Source organism: Canis lupus, chromosome 2 (genome assembly GCF_011100685.1).
Source record: "Canis lupus familiaris isolate Mischka breed German Shepherd chromosome 2, alternate assembly UU_Cfam_GSD_1.0, whole genome shotgun sequence".
In the NCBI taxonomy this organism is placed as follows: domain Eukaryota; kingdom Metazoa; phylum Chordata; class Mammalia; order Carnivora; family Canidae; genus Canis; species Canis lupus.
This window is the reverse complement of record NC_049223.1, coordinates 1,536,502-1,563,520: the sequence shown is the minus strand read 5'-3', so window position 1 is coordinate 1,563,520 and position 27,019 is coordinate 1,536,502. Positions and strand designations below refer to the sequence as shown.

The 27,019-nt window shown below is 43.9% G+C and overlaps 1 protein-coding gene and 1 long non-coding RNA gene across 2 annotated transcripts in view; one reads left to right on the top strand and one right to left on the bottom strand.

The window, feature by feature from the left end:
* Window positions 1-20,422, top strand: part of LOC119870077 — a 28,111-nt gene extending 7,689 nt beyond the window's left edge. The window contains exon 3 of the long non-coding RNA XR_005355139.1: window positions 20,218-20,422. This is a non-coding gene — a long non-coding RNA (uncharacterized LOC119870077). The remainder of the gene's footprint in view (window positions 1-20,217) is intronic.
* A 3,239-nt stretch (window positions 20,423-23,661) lies between these two features.
* FZD8 (frizzled class receptor 8) lies at window positions 23,662-26,536 on the bottom strand. Its single transcript, XM_038529661.1, has one exon. It carries the CDS (start codon window positions 26,438-26,440, stop codon window positions 24,344-24,346), a length of 2,097 nt encoding a protein of 698 aa, XP_038385589.1. The 5' UTR covers window positions 26,441-26,536; the 3' UTR covers window positions 23,662-24,343.
* Between the last annotated feature and the right edge of the window lie 483 nt (window positions 26,537-27,019).

Genomic DNA, 27,019 nt, shown 5'->3' with positions numbered 1-27,019 from the left:
TTTGTGAATATGTTATCTTAAGTGGCAAAGGAACTTTGTAAATATAATCAAATTAGGATCTTGATGTGGAATTATCTCTTATTCTGGATTATCTGAGTCAGCTCAATGTAATCACAAGGATCCTTATAAATAAAACAGGGAGGCAGACAAGTCAGAGAAGAAGGTGTGACATCAGAAGCAGAGGTTGGAGGGGCGCCTGGATGGCTCAATTGGTTGAGCATCTGCCTTCCATTCAGGTCATGAATCCCAGGTTCTGGGATGGAGCCCTGCATCTGGCTCCCAGCTTCTCCTTCTCCCTCTGCCCCTTCCCCCACATGTGTTCTCTCTCTCTCTCTCTTGCAGGCGTGCGCATGCATGCTCATGCTCTTTCTCTCTCTCAAATGAATAAATAAAAATCTTAAAAAAAAAAAAAAAAGCAGCATACATTGGAGTGATGAAATTGTTGGAAGGGGTCATGAACCAGGGGAGGCAGGTGGCTTTTAGGATCTGGAAAAGGCAAGAAAACAGATTCTTCACTAGAGCCTCCAGAAAGAATGTAGCTCTGCTGGCACCACGATCTTAGCCCAGGAAGGCCCATTTTGGACTTCTGGCCTCCAGAACTATAAGATAATACATCTGTGTTGTTTTATGCTATGAAGTTTGTGGTGATTTGTCAGAGCAGCAATAAGAAGTGAATATATCCAATTACTTCTTATTGTTGATATTTGATCTCAAGAGGTCAAATCTCTTACCAGAAGAATACAGGAAATTCTAAGCAAATCCATCACCACTTCTGGGGGAAAACATGCTACATGATTTGTAAACTTTGCTTAAGCAAAGTCTGGTTCAATTGGATAAGTTTTCTTTGACCCTACCATCCCAAGGTGGTACTAAAAGTTCCTCAAGTTGTTATTGTTGGGAAGACTCTCATTACATTTGCCTCTTCTGCCTTACAGTTCTCGAAAAAGTTGAATTTGCATAACTAGATTTTTGTTTGTTACTAGAATAAATCCGTTTTCCATTGCACCACAGGAAAATTGTCCTTTGGCACCATCATAGATCTGAGAGACTTCTAGGTGTGTTAATCCCATTGACAGTGGACAAGGGCCTGTGTCACCCTCTAGTCTTTAAACTCCTTGGAAACAGGAGCATGTCTTAAGCCTCTTTGCATTCTCTCTCTAGGCACCAACACAATGTGTTAAGGAAGAAATGTTCTGTACAAAACTTTGAGAGCCTACTACAACGTAAATAAGGCAGTGTCTTGGTTCTCAAATAGCACGCAATCCAACGGGAGAGAGAGAGAGAGACATGAACGAATATAGTGTGGCAGGGTTATATTGAGAAGGATGAACTGAGAAGACAATTGAAAGGAATGAATTGAGAAAGGAGGAAAAATAACTCAGTGCGAGGTGGTCAAGGAAGACTTTAGAGGGGAGTTAAAAATTTGCCTGGGTCTTTAAAAATAAAGGACCCCATAACTAGCAGTTTGCTAATAGAAAAGGAACTTCCAGGCAGGGGGTAACACATTCAAAAGCATGGTGTGTGTGCAGGGAATGTTTACAGAACAGCGAGAACTGGAACAAAAAGTGCTCAGGGAAGGTGGTACAGGTCACCTGCCTTGTGCCTTCATTTCCAAGTACAGATGTAGGGTTGTACAAGCTGAGTGGTTCTCAAACCGACTCAATCAGAACCTCTGAAGGGGGGTAGGTTTCCGGCACCAGCATTTTCTACACAGATTCTACTGTGCAACAAGATCAAAACCACTGACTTACATGGGCTCACAATTTCCTTCTAGATCAGAAATGACATGATGCTATAAAATTATACCTATTGCTTGGTTCTAACAAACTGCTTTTTAATATTGACTTCCATTTTAAGAATATTATTTCTAAAAGTAGAATTTTTATTTTTTATTTTATTTTATTTTATTTTAATTTTTATTTATTTATGATAGTTACAGAGAGAGAGAGAGGCAGAGACACAGGCAGAGGGAGAAGCAGGCTCCATGCACCGGGAGCCCGATGTGGGATTCGATCCTGGGTCTCCAGGATCGCGCCCTGGGCCAAAGGCAGGCGCCAAACCGCTGCGCCACCCAGGGATCCCAAAAGTAGAATTTTTAATAACCACATTTTATTAAAGTTTATATACTTTAAGGCTTAAACAAATTTTTTATGCTTATTAAGAGTAGAAACATTTTAAGATAATTATGATTTTTAAGAGAAAATAAATTATCTGCATAAGTTAGTATTTATTAGGAAATGAGATAGCATCATCTTTGAGATTGGCTTTAGAGGTAGTGTAATGTTCTGTCCCCGGGTTGAGAGTACAGTCAACCTCCAAGCCTGGATTATGTCCTGAGATTTATTTTCCAACAGAGAGCTATTTTCACAGAACATTAGGGTTGGCCTAGACTCTGAGCAGGATCAATATTGAATTTTTTCCTATAGAAGTAGGTGTCCCATATGAAGTAAGGAGCGTTATCAGAAAGGGATAGCAAAAGCACTCTAACATCTTTACCCCAAATCCATTGCTATCCAAGATTTCTGCTATCTATGTCTTTTAAAATGGTGTGTGTGTTTTATTTATTGCCACTGCCAGCTTGTCCATTTTGCTTTAAATATACTCCTGGAGAAGAAAACAGGTAAAAAGCTTCATCACATTGGATTCAGCAAGGATTTCTTGGATACCAAAAGAATAGGCAACAAAAGCAAATATAATGGGACTATGTCAAAATTTAAAACTTGTATTCATAACAGACAGAATGAGAAGGCAATGTATGGAAAAAGAAAACATTGGCAAATCATATATCTGGTAAGGTGATAATATCAAGAATATATTAACAACTTAGAACTCAACAACAAAATAATCATCTAACTTGATTAAAAAATGGGCAAAGGACTTAAATAGACATTTCCCCAAAGATGACATGCAACAGCCAGAAAGTATATGAAAAGATGCTTTGGTATCCCTAATCATCAGAGAAATACAAATCAAAATCACAATGAGATATCACTTCCCACCCATTAGGATGGCTACTACTCCAAAACCAGAAAATAATAAGCAATTGCCTGGGAAGATGATAGAATAAGAGGCCCCTAAGCTTACTTTGTCTCATGGATATGACTAGATAACCAGTATAAATAACCCAGAAAACAACCCAAAGGATGACACAACAAACTCCATAACTAAATGTAGAGAAGAGGCCACATCAAAGAGGGTAGGAAGGGTGGAGACTCAGGTGGGAAACTAAATGGACCTGTGGGACTGTCCATGGGGAGGGAGGGGCTTGAGGGCACAGAGAAGGGAGAGAAACAGACTATCACCCAGGGAGGCCACACGAGTAAGATGATTCCCCATAACATTTGGTTTTGAAAACTAGAGGGGCCAAATTTGAGAGTTCTGACAGCCAGTGGTACTTAAAGTCTGGAATTTTAAAAATCTGTGAACTCAGCTCTGAGAGAGCCAGGAAAGTGAAAGGAAGCTGAATCTCGGCCCTTAAAGAAATAGCATGACAGCCCACGGAAATACAGCATGGAAGTAGCAGCTTGAAAAGTGCCTGGGAACTATGGGGAAGAGAGTGATTTACTAACCTCAGAGCATGTCCTAGAGGGACAGAGATCACTGGGAGATCCCTTCAGGAACACAGGAGCTGGCGGGTGCCATTTCCCTCCCCTGCCCTCCAGCATAAATACACATCCATCTACTGCAAGAACCAGTGCAGTGCAGATTTCACTACCTAACTTGCTTACACCAGGCCCCACCCTTCCAGCCTTCAGAGATCTGTCCTCTGTACCAGGCTTGCTTCATTATTGGCACTGTGAACCCTCACTCCCACCCCAGAAGATTGGTGCAAACTCTGCCAACTCCATGTCTTCCTACCTGCCTGCTTTGGGGGGCCTCAGTCCTGTGGCAGCAGCAGTGGATTCCCTGTCTTGATGGACAGCATATAAATCTTGTTAAAACTGCATACCCTGCACCATGTGCTGTGCAGATGCCGCCCCCCCCCCCCATACACTCTTCACCGGAGTCCATTTAAACTGGGACACAAGCCTGGCAATGTGCTAGTAGCCCCAACAAGAACCAGCACCACTCCAAAGTGATTCCTGCCCTGGGGAGAGGAGAGATCACTACACATACCAGCCAGAATGTGGCACCAGCAGTGGACTGGGGAAGACTGATTGCAGGCCCTCCCCTCTCCAGTGAAAGCTCCTCAGGGGACAACAGAGAAAGTGAAAACAAAAAACAAAACAAACAAACAAACAAACAAACAAAAAACAGAGAAAGTGCCCTGCCATTTGGTGCTATTGCCTCACTGGAAAATGCCTGATCTGACCCAACTCAAGCCCAAGGCAGTCCCAGACTGGCTCACTAACATCATAGAGACCAAACCCTGCCCAAAACAGGCAAAGAGAACCATTGCAGACAACTGGACTGAAGGAAAAGGTGGCTCAGCCACAACAGCAGGGTGCATGCAACACACAGAGGAGACACCCCTTGCAGGGCCAGGTTCTGCTAAACAGGGGACCCTATACTGCAGGGCACTACAGGACTTCTTCATAAGGCCACTACTTTCAAGAGCAAGAGACATAGCTGACTTTCCTAACAAATAGAAACAGACACAGAATTAGAAAAAATGAGGAGACAGAGGAATATATCCCAAATGAAAGAACAGGACAAAATCACAGCAAGAGACCTGAGTGAAGCAGAGTTAAGTAATATGCCTTACAGAGAATTTAAAGTAATGATCATAAAGATACTTATAAAGATAGAAAGAGTGGAGGACATTCGTAAATCCTTAAAAGAGATTAAAAAAAAAAAAAAGAACCAATCAGAGGTGAAGAATAATAAGTAAATAATAAATAAACAATAAATAAATAATAAATAAATTAATTAAAATACACTAGATGGAATTAATAGTAGACTAGAGTAAGCAGAAGAAGGAATAAATGACCTGGAGGACATAGGAATGGGAAGTAATCAAGCTGAGCAGATGAGAGGGAAAAAAAATCTGCAAAATGATAATAAATTTAGGGAACTCAGTGGCTCCATTAAGCATAACAACATGTGCATTATAGGGATGCCAGAAGGAGAAGAGAGAAAAGGGAGAGAAAATTTGAATAAATAATAACTTAAAACTTCCCAAATCTGGGAAAGGGAACATATCCAGATTCACCAGGCACAGAGAGCATCCAGAAAAATCAACCTAAGGAGGCCCACACCAAGACATATAGTAATTAAAATGGCAAAAAGCAGTGAAAAAGAATAGGCGAGATAAAGAGTTTCATACACAAAAGTTAAAGGCATTCATGACCACTAATGCAGCCCTACAAAAAATACTAAAGGGGATTCTTTGAGTAGAAAGGAAAGACCAATGTAAGAGTAAGAAAAGTAGGAAGAAAAAAGTAGTAGAAATAAGTATATCTGTAAAATCCCTGAAGGGACTCACAAAATTTAAAAAAAGGTTGTAAAGTATGACACCACACATGTAAAAAATAGGGAGGAGGGAGAGGATTAAAGGATAGATTCAAACTTAAATAACCACCAACTTAATATAAACTGCTATATGCAGAAGATATTATACAAATCTCGTGATAACCACATACAAAAACCAGTAATAGATATGCAAAAAATAGAAAATAATCTGTACCACTAAAGAAAGACAACTTATTTTGAGAGAGGGAGCAAGGAAAGAAAAGAACAGAGAAGAGCTACAAGTACCATCAAAAAAACAATAAAATGGCAAAAAGTACATAGCTATCAATAATTACTTTGAATATAAATGGACTAAATGCTACAATCAAAAGACACAGGATGACAGAATGGATTAAAAAAATAAGACCTGGCTCTATTCTGCCTATAAGAGCTGATTTCAGGCATAGAGACATATGCAGATTGAAAGTGAAGGGATAGAGAAAGGCATCCATCATGGAAGTGGGTGTCAAAAGAAAGGGGGGTAGCAATACTTATTTTGGACAAAATAGACTTTAAAACAGACTGTAACAAGAGACAAAGAAGGACACTACATAATCATAAAGGGGACAATCCAAAAAGAAGATAGAACAATTGTAAATATTTATTGACCCAAAGTGGGAGCTCACAAATACGTAAGAGTTAATAATAAACATCAAGGAAATAATCACTAGTAATACAAGAGTAGTGGGGGACTTTAACACTCCACTTATATCAATGGACAGATCATCCAAACATAAAGCCAAAAAGAAAGCAGTGGCTTTGGATGACACTTCATACTAAATGGATCTAACAGATATATTCAGAACATTCCACCCTAAAACAGCAGGATACACATTCTTTTCAAGTGGACACAGAACATTTTCCAGAACAGATGATGTATTAGGCCACAAAACAAGTCTCAATGAATTAAAAAAGATCAAAGTCATACATGCATCCTTTCTGACCACAACATTATGAAACTAGAAATCAGCCACAAGAAAATAAAATTTGGAAAGAACAAAATACATGGAGGTTAAATAACACATGCTACTAAACAATGAATTGGTCAACTAAGAAATCAAAGGAGAAATGAAAAATTACATGGAGAGAAATGAAAATGAAAACGTAAAGGTCCTAAATCTATGGGATAGAGATTGTTCTGTGAGGGAAATTTATAGCAACACAGGCCTACCTCAAGAAACAAGAAAAAAATCTTAACCTAAATTTACACCTAAAGGAGCTAGAAAAACAAGAACAAACAAAACCCCAAAACAGCAGAAGGAAGAAAGTAATAAAGACTAGAACAGAAATAAATGATATACCAACTAAAAGAATAATACAACATATCAGTGAAACCAGGAGCTGTTTCTTCAAAAAGATCAACAAAATTATAAATCTCTAGCTAGACTCATCAAAAAAAAAAAAAAAAGGAAAGAAAAAAAGAAAAAGGACTGAAGCCATATCAGAAATGAAAGAGGAGAAATAACAGCTGACACCATAGAAATCCAAAGGATTATGAAATTCTTATGAAAAGTTATATGCCAAAAAATTGAACAACCTAGAAGAAATGGATAAAATCTTAGAAACACAAAACCTACCAAAACCAAAGAAGGAAGAAATAGAAAACCTGATTACCAGCAATGAAATTGAATTGGTAATAACAAGATTCCCAACAAACAAAAGGCCAGGGCCAGATGGCTTCACAGGTAAATATCTATTCTCAAACTTTTCCAAAAAATAGAAGTGGAAGAAAAACTTCCAGATTCATTTTATGAGACAAACATTACCCTGATTACCAAAACCAAATTAAGACAACACCCACACAAAAGAGAATTACAGACTAATATCTCTGATGAACATAGATGGCAAAAATCCTTAACAAAATATTAGCAAACCAAATCCAACAATACATTTAAAAAATCATTCATCATGAACAAGTGTGATTTATTCCTGGGTTGCAAGGGTGGTTCAATATTTGCAAATCAATCAACATGATACATCACATCAATAAGAGAAAGGATAAAAAACATATGATAGAATTTGACAAAGTACAACATCCATTCATAATAAAACCCCTCAAACAAAGTGGGTTTGGAGGGCACATACCAACATAATAAAAGCCATCTATGAAAAACCCACACCATATATCACACTCAATGGTGAAAAACTAAGAGCTTTACCCCTAAGGTCAGGAACAAGACAGGAATGTCTACTCTCATTACTTTTATTCATCAAAGTATTGCAGTCCTAGCTATAGCAATCAGACAAGAAAAAGAAATAAAAGGCATCCAAATCAGTAAGGAGGAAGCAAAACTCTTACTATTTGTACATAACATGATGGGATGTATAGAAAACCCCAAAGACTCTACCAAAAAACTATTAGAACTGATAAATGAATTCTGTAATGTCATAGGATACAAAATCAATGTACAGAAATCTATTATATTTCTATACACTAATAATGAAGCAGCAGAAAGAGAAATTAAGAGAATAGTCCATTTACAATTACACCAAAACAAACAAACAAACCTAGGAGTAAACTTAACTGAGGAGATGAAAGACCTATACTCTGAAAACTATAAAACACTGAAAGAAATTGAAGACAACACAAACAAAAGGAAAGACATTTCACACTCACGGATTGGGACAGCAGATGTTAAAATGTCCATACTACCCTAAGCAATTTATAGATTTAGTGCAATCCCTATTAAAATACCAACAACATTTTTCACAGAACTAGAACAAACAATCCTAAAATTTGTATGGAACCACAAAAGAGCTCAAATAGCCAAAGCAATCTTGAAAAAGAAAATGCTGGAGGCATCACAATTCTGGACTTCAGATTATATTACAAATCTGTAATAATTGAAATAGCACAGGACAAAATACTGGCACAAAATAGACACATAGACAACAGAACAGAATAGAAAGCCCAGAAACACACCCATGATTTTAATGGTCAATTAATCTTCAACAAAGGAGGTAAGAATATGCAATAGGATAAAGCCAATCTCTTCAACAAATGGTGTGGGAAAACTAGACAGCTACATGCAAAAGAATGAAACTGGACCACTCCCTTACATCATATCAAAATGGGTAAAAACCTAAATATGAGTTCTGAAGCCTTTAAAAGCCTTGAAGAGATCACAGGCAGTAATTTCTCTGACATCATCAGTAGCAACATGTTTCTAGATATGTCTCCTCAGGCAAGGGAAATAAAAGCAAACATAAACTGCATAAAAATAAAAAGTTTCTGTGCAGCAAAGAAAACAACCAACAAAACTCAATAGACTAAACTAGAAAAACTAAAAGACAAAACTAAAAGACAACCTATTGTATGGGATGAGATATTTGCAAAAGACATATCCAACACAGGCTTAGTATCCAAAATATATAAAGAACTTATACAACTTAACACCCCGACCCCAAAATCCAATTTAAAAATGGGCAGAAGACATGAACAGACATTTCTCCAAAGAATATATACAGACGGCCAACAGACACATGAAAAGTTGCTCAACATCACTCACCATCAGGGAAATGCAAATCTAAACCACAATGAAGTATCACCTCATATCTGTCAGAATGGCTAAAATTGAAAACACTTCAAACAGCAAGTGTTGGAGAGGATGTAGAGAAAAAGGTACCCTTGTGCACTGTTGGTGGGAATGCAAACTGGTGCAACCACTGTAGAAGACAGTCTGGAGGTTCCTCAAAAAATTAAAATAGAATTACCATGTGCTCTAATAATCACACTACTAGGTATTTGAATATGAAAACACTAATTTAAGGGATATGTGTACTTCTATGTTTATTGCAGCATTATTTACAATAGCCAAATATGGAATCAGGAATGGATAAAGAAGATGTGGTATATATGGAATATCTTTCAGCCATAAAGAAGAATGAAATCTTGTCATTTGCAATAACACAGATGGAGCTAGGAAGTATTATACTAAGCGAAATAGTACAATATTAAAATATTTCTCTGACGAAATAAGTCAGTCACAGGAAAACAAATACCATATGATTTCACTCATGTGCAATTTAAGAAACAAAACAGATAAATAAATGAAAAAGAGACAAACCAAAAACAGATTCTTAGCTACAGAGAACAATGTGATGTTACCACAGGGGAGGTTGGTGGAGGAAATAGTGAAATAGGTGAAAGGGATTAAAAGGACACTTATCATGACGAACACCAAGTAACACATGATATTGTTGAATCACCATATTCTATACTTGAAAATTATAGAATTGTATGTTAACTACACTGGAATTAAAATAAAAAATTTAAAAAGAGAAAATAACAAGTAATGGCAAGAATGTGAAGAAACTGGAAGGAACACTTGTGCATTATTGGTGAGATTATAAATTGGTGCACCTGCTACAGAAAGCAGTACGGTGATTCCTTAAAATATTAAAATTAGAGTTGCTTTATGATCCAGCAATCTCACTTCTGGGCATATTTTCAAAATAATTGTAAATAGGATCTCAAAGAGATACGTGCACCTCCTTGTTCATAGGAGCATTATTCACAATAGTCAAGAGGTGGAAGCAACCTGAGTATCCCATCAAATGATGAACAGATGAAGAGGATGTGGGAGATACACAGATACATGGAAACATCGCTACAATAAAAACATCGCTACAATAAATTTATTAAGAAATTAATAAATTCTTAATGATGGTGACTGACTTTTACCGCTCCAGGCATTTTATCTGGATTAGGATTTAAGTCTCCTAACAACCCTATCAAATGGCACTGTTCTTGTACCATTTCACAGAAGAGGAGACTGAGGTAGGTAATCTTTGGTAACTTGCCAAAGATCACACATGAATGGAGCCAGGCTGTGGGGTTCAGAGTCTATGTTTTTAATATTTCCATTTTATTGCCTTTCTGCAGCTTACTGGAGACTTGCTAGGTTAAACAGATAGAAATAATGAGATCCTTCCTTACCAGAATGATTAAATTGAGTTATTAGCTTCTTTTTGGTTGCTATTAAGTATAGCTACAAGATGCCCTTTAATGGTATTATGCAAAGTTTGTATCCCTTTTATGACCTATAACCTATGATCTGTACTTAGACTTTTTTTTTGTGTATTTTTTTATTGGAGTTCAATTTGCCAACATATAGCATAACACCAGTGCTCATCCCGTCAAGTGCCCCCCTCAGTGCCCATCACCCAGTTACCCCATCCCCCGGCCCACCTCCCTTTCCACAACCCCTTGTTCATTTCCCAGAGTTAGGTGTCTCTCATGTTCTGTCCCCCTCACTGATATTTCCCACTCATTTTCTTTCCTTTCCCCTTTATTCTCTTTCACTATTTTTTATATTCCCCAAATGAATGAGACCATATAATGTTTGTCTTTCTCCGGTTGACTTACTTCACTCAGCATAATACCCTCCAGTTCCATCCACATCGAAGCAAATGGTGGGTATTTGTCGATTCTAATGGCTGAGGAATATTCCATTGTATACATAAACCACATCTTCTTTATCCATTCATCTTTCGATGGGCACCGAGGCTCCTTCCACAGTTTGGCTATTGTGGACATTGCTGCTAGAAACATCGGGGTGCAGGTGTCCTGCTGTTTCACTGCATCTGAATCTTTGGGGTAAATCCCCAGCAGTGCAATTGCTGGGTCGTAGGGCAGGTCTATTTTTAACTCTTTGAGGAACCTCCACACAGTTTTCCAGAGTGGCTGCGCCAGTTCACATTCCCACCAACAGTGCAAGAGGGTTCCCCTTTCTCCGCATCCTCTCCAACATTTGTGGTTTCCTGCCTTGTGAATTTTCCCTATTCTCACTGGTGTGAGGTGGTATCTCATTGTGGTTTTGATTTGTATTTCCCTGATGGCAAGTGATGCAGAGCATTTTCTCATGTGCGTGTTGGCCATGTCTATGTCTTCCTCTGTGAGATTTCTCTTCATGTCTTTTGCCCATTTCATGATTGGATTGTTTGTTTCTTTGGTGTTGAGTTTAATAAGTTCTTTATAGATCTTGGAAACTAGCCCTTTAGCTGCTATGCCATTTGCAAATATCTTCTCCCATTCTGTAGGTTGTCTCTGAGTTTCGTTGACTGTTTCTTTTGCTGTGCAGAAGCTTTTTATCTTGATGAAGGCCCAACAGTTCATTTTTAAATTTTCTTTCCCTTGCCTTCATGGATGTATCTTGGAAGAAGTTGCTGTGGCCAAGTTGAAAAGGGTGTTGCCTGTGTTCTCCTCTAGGATTTTGTTGGATTCCTGTCTCACATTTAGATCTTTCATCCAGTTTGAGTTTATCTTTGTGTATAAGAGAATGGTCCAGTTTCATTTTTCAGCACGTGGCTGTCCAGTTTTGCCGCACCATTTATTGAAGAGACTGTCCTTTTTCCAGTGGATATTCTTTCCTGCTTTGCCGAATATTAGTTGACCATAGAGTTGAGGGCCCATTTCTGGGTTCTCTCTTCTATTCCACTGATCTATGTGTCTGTTTTTGTGGCAGTACCACACTGTCTTAATGACCACAGCTTTGTAGTATAACTTGAAATCCAGCATTGTGATGCCCCCAGCTTTGGTTTTCTTTTTCAATATTCCCCTAGCTATTTGGGGTCTTTTCTGATTCCACACAAATCTTAAGATTACTTGTTCCAATGCTGTGAAGAAAGTCTATGGTATTTCAATAGGGATTGCATTGCACATGTAAATTGCCTTGAGTAGCATTGACATTTTCACAATATTTATTCTTCCAGTCCATGAGCATGGAATGTTCTTCCATCTCTTTGTGTCTTCCTCAATTTCTTTCAGAAGTGTTCTGTAGTTTTTAGGGTATAGATCCTTTACCGCTTTGGTTAGGTTTATCCCTAGGTATCTTATGCTTTTGGGTGCAATTGGAAATGGGATTGACTCCTTAATTTCTCTTCAGTCTCATTGTTAGTATACAGAAATGCCACTGATTTCTGGGCATTGATTTTGTATCCTGCCACGCTACCAAATTGCTGTATGAGTTCTAGCAATCTTGGGGTGGAGACTTTTGGGTTTTCTATGTAGAGTATCATGTCATCGGCGAAGAGGGAGAGTTTGACTTCTTCTTTGCCAATTTGAATGCCTTTTATTTCTTTTTTTTTTTTTAATATATGATAGTCACACGCAGAGAGAGAGAGAGAGGCAGAGACATAGGCAGAGGGAGAAGCAGGCTCCATGCACCGGGACCCGACGTGTGATTCGATCCCGGGTCTCCAGGATTGCGCCCTGGGCCAAAGGCAGGTGCCAAACCGCTGCGCCACCCTGGGTTCCCCTTTTATTTCTCTTTGTTGCTTTATTGCTGAGGCTAGGATTTCTATTACTATGTTGAAGAGCAGTGGTGAGAGTGGACATCCCTGTCATGTTCCTGATCTTAGGGGAAAGGCTGTCAGTGCTTCCCCATTGAGAATGATATTTACTGTGGGCTTTTCGTAGATGACTTTTAAAATGCTGAGGAATGTTCCCTCTATCCTTACCCTCTGAAGTTTTGATCAGGAATGGATGTTGTATTTTGTCAAATGCTTTCTCTGCATCTATTGAGAGGATCATATGGTTCTTGTTTTTTCTCATATTGATATGATCTATCATGTTGATTGCTTTACAAGTGTTGAACCAGCCTTGCATCCCAGGGATAAATCCCACTTGGTCATGGTGAATAATAATCTTCTTCTTTTTTTTTTTTTTTTTGAATAATCTTCTTAATGTACAGTTGGATCCTATTGGCTAGTATCTTGTTGAGAATTTTTGCATCTGTGTTCATCAGGGATATTGGATATTCTCCTATTTAGTGGGGTCTTTGTCTGGTTTTGGAATTAAGATGATGCTGGCCTCACAAAAGGAGTTTGGAAATATTCCATCCCTTTCTAACTTTCGGAACAGCTTTAGTAGAATAGGAATTGTTTCTTCTTCAAACGTTGATAGAATTCCCCTGGGAAGCCATCTGACCCTGGACTTTTGTGTCTTGGGAGGTTTTTGATGACTGCTTCAATTTCCTCCCTGGTTATTGGCCTGTTCAGGTTCTCTATTTCTTCCTGTTCCAGGTTTGGTAGTTTGTGGTTTTCCAGAAATGTGTCCATCTCTTCTAGATTGCCTAATTTGTTGGTGTATAGCTGCTCATAATATGTTTTTAAAATTGTATTTCCTTGGTATTGGTTGTGATCTCTCCTTTTTCATTCGTGATTTTATTAATTTGAGTCTTTTTTCTTTTTAATAAGGCTGGCTAATGGTTTGTCTATCTCATGAATGTTTTTAATTCTTCTCTAATTTCCTGGTTGACCCTTTCATCTTTTAGCAGTATACTCCTTAACCTCCACGTGTTTGAGTTTCTTCCAAATGTCTTCTTGTGATTGAGTTCAAGTTTCAAAGCATTATGGTCTGAAAATATGCAGGGGACAATCCCAAACTTTTGATATCATTTGAGGCCTGATTTGTGACCCAGTATGTGGTCTATTCTGGATAAAGTTCCATGTGCACTTGAGAAGAATGTGTATTCAGTTGCGTTTGGATGTAAAGTTCTGTAGATATCTGTGAAATCCATCTGGTCCAGTGTATCACTTAAAGCTCTTGTTTCTTTGGAGATGTTGTGCTTAGAACATCTGTCATTTGCAGAAAGTGCCATGTTGAAGTCTCCCAGTATTAGTGTATTATTTACAAGGATGTCTTTACTTTGGTTATTAATTGATATACTCGGCAGCTCCCACATTAGGGGCATAAATATTCATGATTGTTAAGTCCTCTTGTTGGATAGATCCTTTAAGTATGATACAGTGTCCCTCTTCATCTCTTACTACAGTCTTTGGGATAAACTTTAATGTATCTGATATGAGGGTGGCTACCCCTGCTTTCTTTTGAGGACCATTTGAATGATAAATGGTTCTCCGACCTTTCATTTTCAGGCTGTAGGTGTCCTTAGGTCTCAAATGAGTCTCTTGTAGACAGCAAATAGATGGGTCCTGCTTTTTTATCCAGTCTGAAACCCTGCACCTTTTGATGGGGTCATTTAGCCCATTCACATTCAGTGTTACTATGGAAAGATAAATTTAGTGTCATCATGATACCTATTCAGTCCCTGTTTTTGTGGATTATTTCCTTGGACTTCCTCTTTCTTTTACAGAGTCCCCCTTAATATTTCTTGCAGAGCTGGTTTGGTGGTCACATATTCTTTCAGTTACTGCCTATCTTGGAAGCTCTTTATCTCTCCTTCGATTCTGAATGAGAGCCTTGTTGGATAAAGTATTCTTGGCTGCATGTTCTTCTCATTGAGGACCCTGACTATATCCTGCCAGCCCTTTCTGACCTGCCAGGTCTCTGTGGAGAGGTCTGCTGTTAATCTAATACTTTTCCCCATATAAGTTAGGGATCTCTTGTCTCTTGCTGCTTTAAGGATTTTCTCTTTATCTTTGCAATTTGCAAGTTTCACTATTAAATGTCGGGTGTTGAATGGTTTTTACTGACTTAGTGGGGGATCTCTCTATCTCCTGGATCAGAATGACTATTTCCCTACCCAAAAAGTTCTCAGCTATGATTTGTTCAAATATGCTTTCTGGCCCTCTGTCCCTCTTGGCGCCCTCTGGAACCCCAATTAAACGTAGATTTTTCCTTCTGAGGCTATCATTTATTTCCCTTAACCTTTCCTCATGGTCTTTTAAATGTTTTTCTCTTTTTTCCTCAGCTTCCTTCTTTACCATCAACTTGTCTTCTATGTCACTCACTCGTTCTTCTACCTCATTAACCCTCATCGTTAGGACCTCCAGTTTGGATTGCATGTCATTTAATTGATTTTTAATTTCGGCCTGATTAGATCTAAATTCTGCAGTCATAGAGTCTCTTGAATCCTTTATGCTTTTTTTCCAGAGCCACCAGTAGCTTCATAATTGTACTTCTGAATTGGCTTTCTGACATTGAATTGTAATCCAGATTCTGTAACTCTGTGCCAGAGAGTGCTGGTTCTGATTGTTTCTTTCGTGGTGAGTTCTTTCTAGTCAATTTGCTCAGTGCGGAGTGACTAAAAACGAGTTATACTGGAAAAAGGAAGAAAAAGAAGAAAAAGAAAAGAAAACAAAGGAGGGGTATAGTCTGGTTCGATATACTGTAGATCCCTCGACTTCCCCTGGAGCTTTCCAGCGCTGCTCGGTCAGGAACTCGCTCTTCCCTGTCCTTCCAGCTGGTCTCCTGGGGGAGGGGCCTGCTGTGCGGATTCTCAGGTGTGTGCACCTGGAGGGGCTGCCCCGCCCCCTGCCAGGTGCACGGCTCAGTGTGAGCTGTTTATCCTGTGAGGCCCCTGCTCCCTGTGGCCCCACTTCATCCCAGGCACAAGGTGGCACAGGAGGAACAAGCCTGGCGGCGGCCAGCTCTCCAGCCCTGGAGTCAGCTTCCCGCAGTGGCTCCCGCGGCTCCCGGTCCCCCCTGGCCTAGACGCTCCTGGAGGGCGGTGGGTGGAGGCGCCAATCTGCACAGCTTGGGGGCGCCGGGCAGCAGGAGCGTCCCGGTCCTCGCTGTCCCGTGCCCTCCCCACCTCCTCCCGTTCCAGGGGGCGCGCAGGATCGCTGGCTCTGTCCCCCAGCGCCCCGGGCCCCGGGGCCCGCGCCGCGGGAATCGCTCCCCGGGCCGCGGCGCCCGAAGGCACAGGGCGCAGCCCCCTGGGTCCGGAGCCGCCGCCCGAGCCGAGCTGCTCCCCGGGCCCCGCCAGGCGCGCCCCCGCCCTTCCCCGAGACCGGCCCGCGGCGCGTGGTGCTCTCGCCGGGCTGGAGGCTCCGCGGCTGCCCCTCCCGGGACCCTGCCCGGGACCCTGCCGAGCGGGTGCGTGAAGTTCCCGCTTCTCCGGGCCTGGGCTGCCCTGTCCCGAGGCTTTCGGGGCGGCCCGAGTCCGGCTCCTCGCGGGCCCCGCCCCCACTGAGTCTTTCTTTTTTTTTGATTTGTTGTTTCCGCCTTCCTACGCTGTTATGAGCGCAAACTCTTCTCTAGCATCCCGGCTGTCCTCTCTTTAAATCTCGGGTCGAATTCGTAGACGTTCGGGATGGTTTGAAGGTCCTCTAGGTAAGTCTGTGGGGCAGGTGCACTGGGGACCCTGCTCCTCCGCCTTCTTGCCTCCCCCCCCCCCCACCGCTTAGACTTTTTCTTACAGAAATTGCATGAGGTTTACCAGTCACAACTTAAAATCACATTTATTAAATAGACTCAGGGATACATCAGAGTTTTACTTATGGAAATGAATCTCATTTTCTGAGTCTTTAGTGAAGGACTTGTTACATCTTTCAGGGAATCCAGAGAAAGAGTAGTTTTCTGCACTGAATTTACCCTAACATTATCCTAAAATTCTAAAACTTGACCAAAGTTCCATCATTAAGTGGGACAGTATCAGGTTCCCTTTAAAGATACATACACATATTAGTACATATTTAGGGTTTCAAGGATTTCAACCAACCCTCCCCCTGGATATAATATGACAGACCACCTGGTTTTGGAAAGTCATATCCTTGTTAGGTCACTACAAGAGGAGCTTTCATTTCTCCTTGAGTTGGTTTCACTGAATAAACATTTACTGAAGAAAAAGAAAACACTTTAAATATCTTTCCTAATTAATGCATCAACATTTTGATTCCTTTTAGGTTCACAGGTTGGTTTTAATTTCTAGTTTAATAAAATCATCCTTGTGTAAACAATTCTTTATTATCACAAATGAAAGAAAAAGCAGTTATCCAAAACTGTGGTTAAGATCTTCCAAACAACAAAGCATGAAGTTCTCCCTTTGGACCAGGTGAGGGCACTCCTGTCCTCTCCCAAATCTTTACTTAAGGTGACAAAAAGAAAAAAAAAAACAAACCACTTTTATTTAAATTAGTGAAGTTGGTTGACAGTAGCTAGTTTACCTCATTAATTTCTATTTCGATTTTTTTTTCATTTTGATCCTAACACCACCTTTGTTACAGTCTCTGATTTTCAACTCTAGCTACACATGAGAATCACCTTGGATAGTTTTAGGCACTTTGACATCCCACATTCTATCATCCCAAACTCTGATTCGGTTGGTCTGGGTGGTGCCACAGCATTGGTATTTTTAAGAAGCACCCCACGTCCTTCTAATGTGTAGGCAGGGGTGAGAACTACTGCCAGAGTGGTACTTTATTAGGAGCAGGTTTGTTAGGGGACCGATGCTTTTCTAGTTTAAATTAGTGTATGGTTCACTCAAGTGTTAAACAAGGTGAGGATGAATCATACGTTTGTCCTGTGTGAATAATGGTTCTCTGCCAAGGCTTGGAAAGCCATCACAACTTGGCCATTTAGCAAAAGTTTATCCTAACTTTGCTCTTGCCCTGGCAGGAAGCTTCCTTCCATCCTTCTCTAGCCACCATCTACCAGGTACCACCCATCCTCTTAGGTCATTTCCTAGGGCCTGTGGTTTAAATTGGCCGAATTCATTCATCTCCTTTTTGATTTGTTCTCTCACTCAAGAGATTTCCAGGATGCTCTCCTTGGACTCCATAGGCCTCAGGCGCTGTTTCCTGCTCCCTTCTTTTCCCTTCACTGCCAGTGGCTCTGCTGTTTGCCTTCCTGCCTTGACCCTAGCTGGGCTATCTCTGAAGGCCCCCATAGCCGGTGCTAATTGGGGCAGCCATCTGCCAGTTTTGGCTCTTTTTCCCAGTGTGAGCTCTATGAGCAACAGACTCTTCTCTCTCCAGGTCACTGCTGCTCCTCACTAAGCTAGCAGACAGACTCTGTCCTCGGACCTTTAATATCAACTAGGAAAATATTACCTATGCCAATTATTGCATTGTTCTGAATATAGGCAGCACAGACTTGGTGAGCTGGCCCAGGTCAGCCAAGGACCTGAGGGGTGAACTCTTCCAAAGTTACTGTGGCAGCCTCTCAGACTATGTGCTTGCACTTTCTTTTGTGTAGGTCAGCACTGAATCATGCAGAAGTCTGTACTCAGGTCTGATTGTGTAACTATGTAAACATGGCCCTGGTAAGTGATGTTCAGGCATGGATGCACATAGTGGTGGTCTTGGGGATTTACAGGGACCACAGGGCAGCCAGGAAAGGCCTACAGAAATAGGAGTGGCAAGCAGGATCGGTGGCTTCTAAGCCCAGGTCTGCTTTTTTTTTTATAATAAATTTATTTTTTATTGGTGTTCAATTTACCAACATACAGAATAACACCCAGTGCTCATCCCGTCAAGTGCCCCCCTCAATGCCCGCCACCCATTCACCCCCACCCCCGCCCTCCTCCCCTTCCACCACCCCTAGTTCGTTTCCCAGAGTTAGGAGTCTTCATGTTCTGTCTCCCTTTCTGATATTTCCCACACATTTCTTCTGCCTTCCCTTCTATTCCCTTTCACTATTATTTATATTCCCCAAATGAATGAGAACATATAATGTTTGTCCTTCTCCGATTGACTCATTTCACTCAGCATAATACCCTCCAGTTCCACCCACGTTGAAGCAAATGGTGGGTATTTGTCGTTTCTAATGGCTGAGGAATATTACATTGTATACATAAACCACATCTTCTTTATCCATTGATCTTTCGATGGACACCGAGGCTCCTTCCACAGTTTGGCTATCGTGGCCATTGCTGCTATAAACATCGGGTGCAGGTGTCCCGGCGTTTCACTGCATCTGTATCTTTGGGGTAAATCCCCAACAGTGCAAGTGCTGGGTCATCGGGCAGGTCTATTTTTAACTCTTTGAGGAACCTCCACACAGTTCTGCTTTTGGTTTTATGATCTTTGGCAAGTCCAGACCTCTTTGGGCTTCTAGTTTTAGGGATCTGGTCACAATACAGTATCTGACTCAGTAAGCAAGACCTGAGATTCTACATTTCCATCATGCTTGTCGATCTTGCGCCTACTACGTGTCCATGGAGTAGCAAGGTTCTTGATGACTCTGGGACCTCTGTCTCTAAAAATTCCACGATCCTGGTAGATGATCTCTCAGATCTTTAGTCTGTATTTCCTTGACCAGTGCTGCCTCCTTCTCTGTGGTCCCTACCTGCGGTTCTGATTCTCAGAACAAGGAGTCTTCAGAGGTGGGCCTTGTAAGGCTACCTCTTCTCTATACGTACATCCCACGCCGGTCCCCCTGAAAGGTCTGGTCTTCCCAGACACATACACTGCTGTGTATGGAGATCTTCCTCCCTTAGGCCTCAGACAATCCAGAGTAAATGCTTCTCCCATCCTCCGTTAGGCTGACCTAGTTTCCCAACACACTTTCTATTCCTGGGTGTGTTTCCACAAACACCTGGCTAGATGACAGGGCACAGCTTGCTTCCCACCCAAACCAATAGCATTCATGTACACTCTTGAAGGGTGTCCACTAGACTGGCAGATCAACTTCTATGTGGGAAATTGGAAGGTACTACGTTTAAATAAGCAAGCCAACGACTTGGCACCTCAAAATATTCTCCATGACTCACACTTTCTCCCATTAAATTTTGGATCCTCTCCCATTGGGTGGTGGATCTTTGGTGAGTAGCCCATTCTTCAAGTAAATGTCACTGAAAAGATAATTTAAAAAAGAACTTTTTTTTTTTTTTTTAAGAAAAAAGAACTTTTGATTTCAATACAGCTTAACTACATTTTTGGCATAACTTTATACTGAGGATTCAATTCAATAAGACCTTGTGGGGCTTTACACTGCTGCCATTTTGGGATCCTTAAGATGAAAAATTTAAAATTATGAATAGGAGATGCTTGCAGGCCCTCTGGGTGAGTTCTGTGTGTGTGACAAGGCCAGCAGAGTAGGGGCTTGGTATTTCTTTCTTCTTCTTTTTTTTTTTTTAGTATTTCTGAATGAACCTGCCTGTCCCGCCAGTTGGAACTTTGGCTGCCTCAAGGTGGCAGTGTGGTATCACACGTGGAAAGCAGGTGGCCACACGTGATCTGTTTGGAGCATCCTCACAGGAGTTTGCACCTATACTTGCAATCGCATCCTGTACTCTGCAACTGCGTGAGTCTGGGTAACTTTTCTTCTGGCATGATAATCTGATTTCCTTCCCCCAAGCTTGCAAGGTTTGCAGGAATCTGCAATGCATCAATGCAGGTTAAGAAACTATAATGGTGACATGTTTGCTCCTTAAACTGTCTCACACACTCCCCCCATCTTTGCTTTACAGTACTTTCAAATTCCATTTGCTTTATAATAAAAGCAAAAAGAAAGTGTTTCACATAGCTTTTCCTACAAGTAATTGTAATGAGCTTTGGCTTTACTGATGGATTTAGCCATATTAGACTTTATTAATATTGATCTAGCTACACAGTAAGCACATCCCCTCCCCAGCCCCCAACCTCCCATGTTTGACAAAATTAAAAAAACAAAAACAAAAACAGCTAACACTTGATCCATATAGTTAATTAAGAACACACCTGTATAGCACAAAGGGGGGTATTGAGGCAAAGGACCTATTCATTTGTCTAATGCAAATTGCCAAATTGAGGCTCTACTTCCATTTTCCCACCCCCCAAATCGGTTTTGCATCTTTTATCCTATTAATAGATACCATTTGGATATTGGTAAATTTGCAACTCAAGCTTTTAGTTTTAAAGGCAAAGAACCAGTACTTGTTTTATAGTGTCAGTCTCTAAAACCAGTCTTTAGTGATTAGAGGTGCAGGTCTTCTTACAAAGAGCTGTCCTTAGAATAGTAGGGTTTTCTGCTTAAGAAGCCTGTTTATATTGAGCACATTTATAGTCATCTTGTAAAAGCTATCAAGTATGGCATTTTACAAGGATATATTGAAAAGTTAAAAAAGAAAAAAAAACTTCAAAATTGGACATTTCCCACCATGTCACGTTAGCTGAAAATATGTCAATAATGAGAGTACTGCTACATTAGGGAACCAGTATGCTAAGTAGTGGCTTTTAGCTCTCTCTGCATCCCATATATGTGGTAGAGTATGGAAAGTGCCTTCAAACTTACACTTTATAACTGAAACTGTAAAGTTTATGGCTGGTTTATGTACACTACAGTACATGAGCATCACCACATGGGTTAGATGTAGGCCACTTGGTACCTAAGTTACAAAAATCACCTAAGGTAATTCTTTAATAAATAAAACTGCTGGGAGGTGAAGATTTTACAATGCCTCTGACTTTAAGAAAGATAATCAACATGATAGCTAACGTAGGAGTTCTTATTGCATACCTAATTTTAAAAAATCCAGTAACACCAAGAATGACTCTGGAAAGGATTTGCAAAATGTTTCTACCAAGAAACTCTTCTTAAAAGACTCTCACACAAGAAAGAGCAGCCAAATTAATCCATCGTATTAATTAAACAAATTTTAACCACTAAATATTCCTATTAGGAAAAGTAAAGATAACAATCATTTTAGCAGGATGCAAAGAACACGTCTCCCACCCTGCAATGTTGGATGCCCCTATCATTAGCAGCGTAGCTGCCCATTTTTTTAAATAATAAATTTATTTTTTATTGGTGTTCAATTTGCCAACATACAGAATAACACCCAGTGCTCCTCCCGTCGAGTGCCCCCCTCAGTGCCCGTCACCCATTCATCCCAACTTCCCGCCCTCCTCCCCTTCCACCACCCCTAGTTCGTTTCCCAGAGTTAGGAGTCTTCATGTTCTGTCTCCCTTTCTGATTATTTCCTACCCATTTCTTCTCCCTTCCCTTCTATTCCCTTTCACTATTATTTATATTCCCCAAATAAATGAGAACATATAATGTTTGTCCTTCTCCGATTGACTTATTTCACTCTAGCTGCCCATTTCTTGATTGACAGATTAAGAAGAGACCTGGGGCTATCTTTTCAGTATGAACACACAACCTTACCAATTACTTTTAAATTATTGCTAATCTGTCAGAAAATAATGCTTGCATGGGGAATAAAAATATCTAAGAAAGTGAAATGTCTGAAGAAGCTTTTACTTCCGGTGCTTTAAAAGGTTCAGTTCAGAAAACTTGCCAGAATTTAGTCAATAGAATTTAGGCAGAGGCTTTTTTTTTTTTCTTTCTTTCTTTTCTTTTCTTTTTTTTTTTTAAGAAAAACTTGTAGTTTATAATAGTTCATTGGTTCAATTAGGGGCGAAAAAGAAGGGAGTTTTGTAATGCAATTGTCCAGCAAAGGAAAACGCTTTAAATTGGGGGATTATGTGCACAGACCACCTGTAGGGCATTCAGAGCCCTTTTCTATAATGCTTCAACCCATGCCTAGCTGCCTGCAGGCTGGCTAACAATGCCGGGAAAAGCTGTTTAAAAGGCTGAGCGCACTTGTGCCTCTGGTCTTCACTAACTGTTACAAGTCTTCCTCTCCCTCGCTCTCTCTCCTTTTTAAAGTAAAAGTCCCACATCCCTTTAATGGAAGAACTTTAAGGCTCCGCGGTGGCCAATTGGTCTGCACCAAGAGGAGCCGGGCAGCAGGGAAAGAAACTTCAGACTATACAGCACATTTGGAGAGGAGAAAAGATCAAAGTTTTTCAAACTCAAAAGACCAAGTTCCCTACAGATTAACCCTATTCATTTAGCCCCTCTTAAAGGAATGATGTGCTGGGCCACTGGGCAGACAGGTAAAAAGTTCAACAATTGCCAAAGCATTCTTCTGCTAATTCAACAGCCTTCTGCTCAAATAAATTAGCTTAGTCTTGACAGAGGAACAATAGCTTTTTCTCTAGGAAAAGAAGCACATTTGGTATACACAAGCCTGGAAGGTTATTAAGATGTTAACCCGTTAGTCTAATCCATTAAAAAGTGCCTGCTCCACTCCAGATAGTTAAGTGACTTACACTGTAAAGTGTGATCTATGGTTTAAAACATTAACCTCTACACTTCAGCAGGGTGTTCAGTGCTTTAAAACCCAGGTGATCTCCAAATCAGGGACACTGAGAAATAAATGGGGGTTCCGAAGCCTTTAGTGATACTGTACAAGATAAATAGTAAGGCCTGACGGCAATTGTTGCCTTGCAAAAGTTCCATTTACCTGCACTAAGGTGAGTCTTGTTATCCATGGATCAGGAAAGGGCTACCATGAAAAACACCATCTTTTTGGGAAGGTGCAAAAACTCAATTTTGATTTCAGTTCAACAGTGATATTTACTTTGCTAACAACTTAAGAACTAGAGTTTAACAGGTCATTTTCTCCATGCCTAAAGTCAGCATACAGAATGAGAAACCAGAAAATGTCCATTTTTTTTTTTTTTTCAATGCATCCTTGGCAAGCACTTAAAGGTAACAGCTTAGAAGAGGCAGGGGGGAAAAGGGCAATGCTTAAATCATTTATCAAAAGTCATTTTATTGACAAAATAGAATACTTATATTTGTTCTTACAGGGGTGGCCTCTAAACTTTTTACAAAAAAAATGTACAGACTGTATATCTTTGGGTATGTACATATTTTACACATTTTTACAATTTAACAAATAATTATATAAATACATCCTCTAATGTAAGAAACCCGTATTTACTTGGGGTGTATAATTAAGACATTTCTTGTTTGTTTATTTAAGGCATTTGCCTGGTCATTAAGAATCCCCAAACCGTGCAATTCCATTAGGTCGCGGTCATCCCTCCTCTAGGATACGTTAGGAGTAACAGTTTACGTAGCAGGATCGAGGGAGAGAAACAGGTCCCTCAGGTGCAATCTGTAGGTCTGGCTTCAAGCTCGGCACATGGCAACCAGCGAGGGCTCCAAACGCAGCAGAGTCCACCGTCCTCTGCCAACAGATTAACGCCTGGCGGGAAGAGCTCCCCGCGTCAATGGAGGAGAGGGGGCTGGGTCTGGGAGCCTTCTATGCCAGGTACTTTGTTCTAAGTGAGTCATTTAAGTCCCAGCTAATGGATACCATTAAGAGTTCATTATCATGCTAATAGCAATCAACACGATGAAGGGGTGGGAACCACAGCCCATCGAGTGTCCCTTCGCTGCACTGGGTTTCCTCGCCCCCCGCCCCTGCACTCAGACCTGGGACAATGGCATCTGTTTTGGATAAGACACGGAGCTGGCCGTGCCGGATCGCCACGTCAGGCCGGTGCTGACGTCGCTGTAGAGGGATCCCGCCCCGCCGCCCGCGCCCCCGCCCCCCGCGCCCCCAGGTCCCCCCGCGCTCCCTGCGGCCGCGCCCCCCGCGCCCCCGCCTCCCGGGGCGCTCTTGCTCGCCCAGCAGCAGCGGGTGCACAGGGCACGCCACGACTCCAGCGTCTTGCCAGACCAGACCCACACGCCCGAGGTGATGCCCACCACCAGGCACATGAAATACTTGAGCATGAAGACGGCGTAGTCGGGCCGGCGCGCCTGGTCCGGCTGCAGGTCCCGCAGGCACGGGCAGTTGTGCGTGGCCTCCCAGCGCGGGCGGTTGTGCTGCTCGTAGAAGAGGCAGGCCACCACGACGGCGGCCGGCACCGTGTAGAGCACCGTGAACAGGCCCAGGCGGATCATGAGCTTCTCCAGCTTGTGTGTCTTGGTGGGGCCGCCCTGCTGCTTGATCACCGAGCGGATGCGGAACAGCGACACGAAGCCGGCCAGCAGGAACATGGTGCCGATGAAGAGGTAGATGACGAGCGGCGCCAGCACGAAGCCGCGCAGGTTGTCAAGGCTCTGGTTGCCCACGTAGCAGATGCCGGCCACCGGGTCGCCGTCCACGGAGCTGAGCGCCAGCACGGCGATGGACTTGACGCTAGGCACCAGCCACGCGGCCAGGTGGAAGTACTGCGAGTAACCGGCGATGGCCTCATTGCCCCACTTCATGCCCGCCGCCAGGAACCACGTGAGCGACAGGATCACCCACCAGATGGAGCTGGCCATGCCGAAGAAGTAGACGAGCAGGAAGACCACGGTGCACAGCGCGGGGCCCGTGGTCTCGTAGCGCACGTGCTGCTCCACGGCGCCCAGCTCCTCGTACTCGCCGCGCCCGCCCGGGCCGCCCGCGCCCGCGCCCGCCGCGCCCGCGCCCGCCGCCGCCGCCGCCGCCGCGCCCCCCGCGCCCGCGGTGCCGCCTGCGCCCGGCGCGCCGCCGCTGCACGCCACCTTCTCGTGGCCCGCCACCAGGCGCACCAGGTAGCCGACGGACACGAAGAGGTAGCAGGCGGAGAGGAAGATGATGGGCCGCTCGGGGTACTTGAAGCGCTCCATGTCGATGAGGAAGGTGGACACGGTGGCGAAGGTGGACACGAAGCACAGCACAGACCACAGGCCGATCCAGAAGACCGTGAAGGCGCGCTCGTCCTGGCTGAAGAACGGGTTGTGGCAGGGCAGCGCGCAGTTGGCGATCTGGCCGGTCTTGACGCGGTTGTAGAGCGGGTGCCGCTCGCTGGACACGCTCACCATGGGCGCGCGGCACTGGCAGCCCGGCTCGCAGGGCGCAGGGCCGCCGCCAGGGGGCCGCGCCTTCCCGCCGCCGCCGCCGCCGCGCGTGGGGGGCGCCGCCGCCGCCGCCGCCGCCGCGTCCCCGCCGCCACCGCCCCTACCGCGGGACGGGGGCCTGGCCCCGGGCGGGCGGCCGTGGCCGCTGCCGGAGGGCGGCTGCTCACCCGGGGGCGGCGGCGGCGGCGGCGGCAGGCGGCGCGGCGGGCTGGGCGCGGCTGTGGTCAGGTCCGTGCGGTTGTAGTCCATGCACAGCGTGTCGGGGTTGCCCTGCTCCGGCAGCCGGTCGCAGCGCATGCGGTCGGGCCACGCGAAGCCGTACTGGCGCATGAGGGGTGCGCAGCCGGCCTTGGCGCGCTCGCACACCGAGCGGCACGGAGGCAGGGGCTTCTTGTAGTCCTCCAGGCAGATGGGCGTGTACATGCTGCACAGGAAGAACTTGAGGTCGGGCGAGCACTGGATCTCCACCAGCGGCCAGAACTGGTGCACCTCCAGGCCCGCCTCGTCCTGCGTGTCGTGGTTGAACTGGTTGGGCATGTACGTGTAGTTGTAGCCGATGCCCTTGCACAGCGGCACGGTGATTTCTTGGCACGCCAGCTCCTTGGCCGAGGCGGCTGCCGCGCCGCTCGAGCGCTGCAGCAGCGCCAAGGCGGCCAGCAGCGAGGTCACTTCCAACAGGTAACCCCACTCCATGCTGCGCGCCTCGGCCCCGCGCCCTCGGCCCCGCGGCGTGCAGAGGGGCGCCGGGAAACTCGGCGACCGAGCCGGAGGAGCGGGGAGCGAGTGCCCTGCCGGTCGCGGCCCGCGCGGGCCAGAACGCGGGTCCGCAGACGACCTGGTCCTGGTGCCCTCCCGGGACGCGCCCGCACGGGGGGCCCGAGGCCCGGGCGGCGGCGGCGCGGGTCCCGCCGGCGTGCGCCGCAGTCCCCGAGCACGCTCAGCCCCGTCGCGGCACGCGGGCCGGCCCCCCGCGCATCGTCCCGGCGTCGCCCCCTCTCGCGGCCGCGCCCCCGCCGCCTCTCCACGCGGCGCCGGCGCCGGGGCTCGGACTTTGGCGCGCGCGGAGGGCGGCGGCACAGCAAGTTTCCCTCCGGGCGGCGGAGGGCAGCCAAGATGGCTGGGCCAGGCCGCTCCCGCCGCTCAGCCCCGGCGGCCCCCCCTCGGGCCCCGGGGGCTCATGCTCGCCCCCGGACCGCGCAGCCCCGCCGCGGGAGCTCGAGACCTGCCTCCGCGGAGGCCGCCGCCCTCTTCCCCGGGGCCGGGCCGCCGGTC

Bases quoted from the DNA above. Each gene is read 5' to 3' on its own strand.
- FZD8 (XM_038529661.1), bottom strand. From the start codon at position 26,440: ATGGAGTGGGGTTACCTGTTGGAAGTGACCTCGCTGCTGGCCGCCTTG.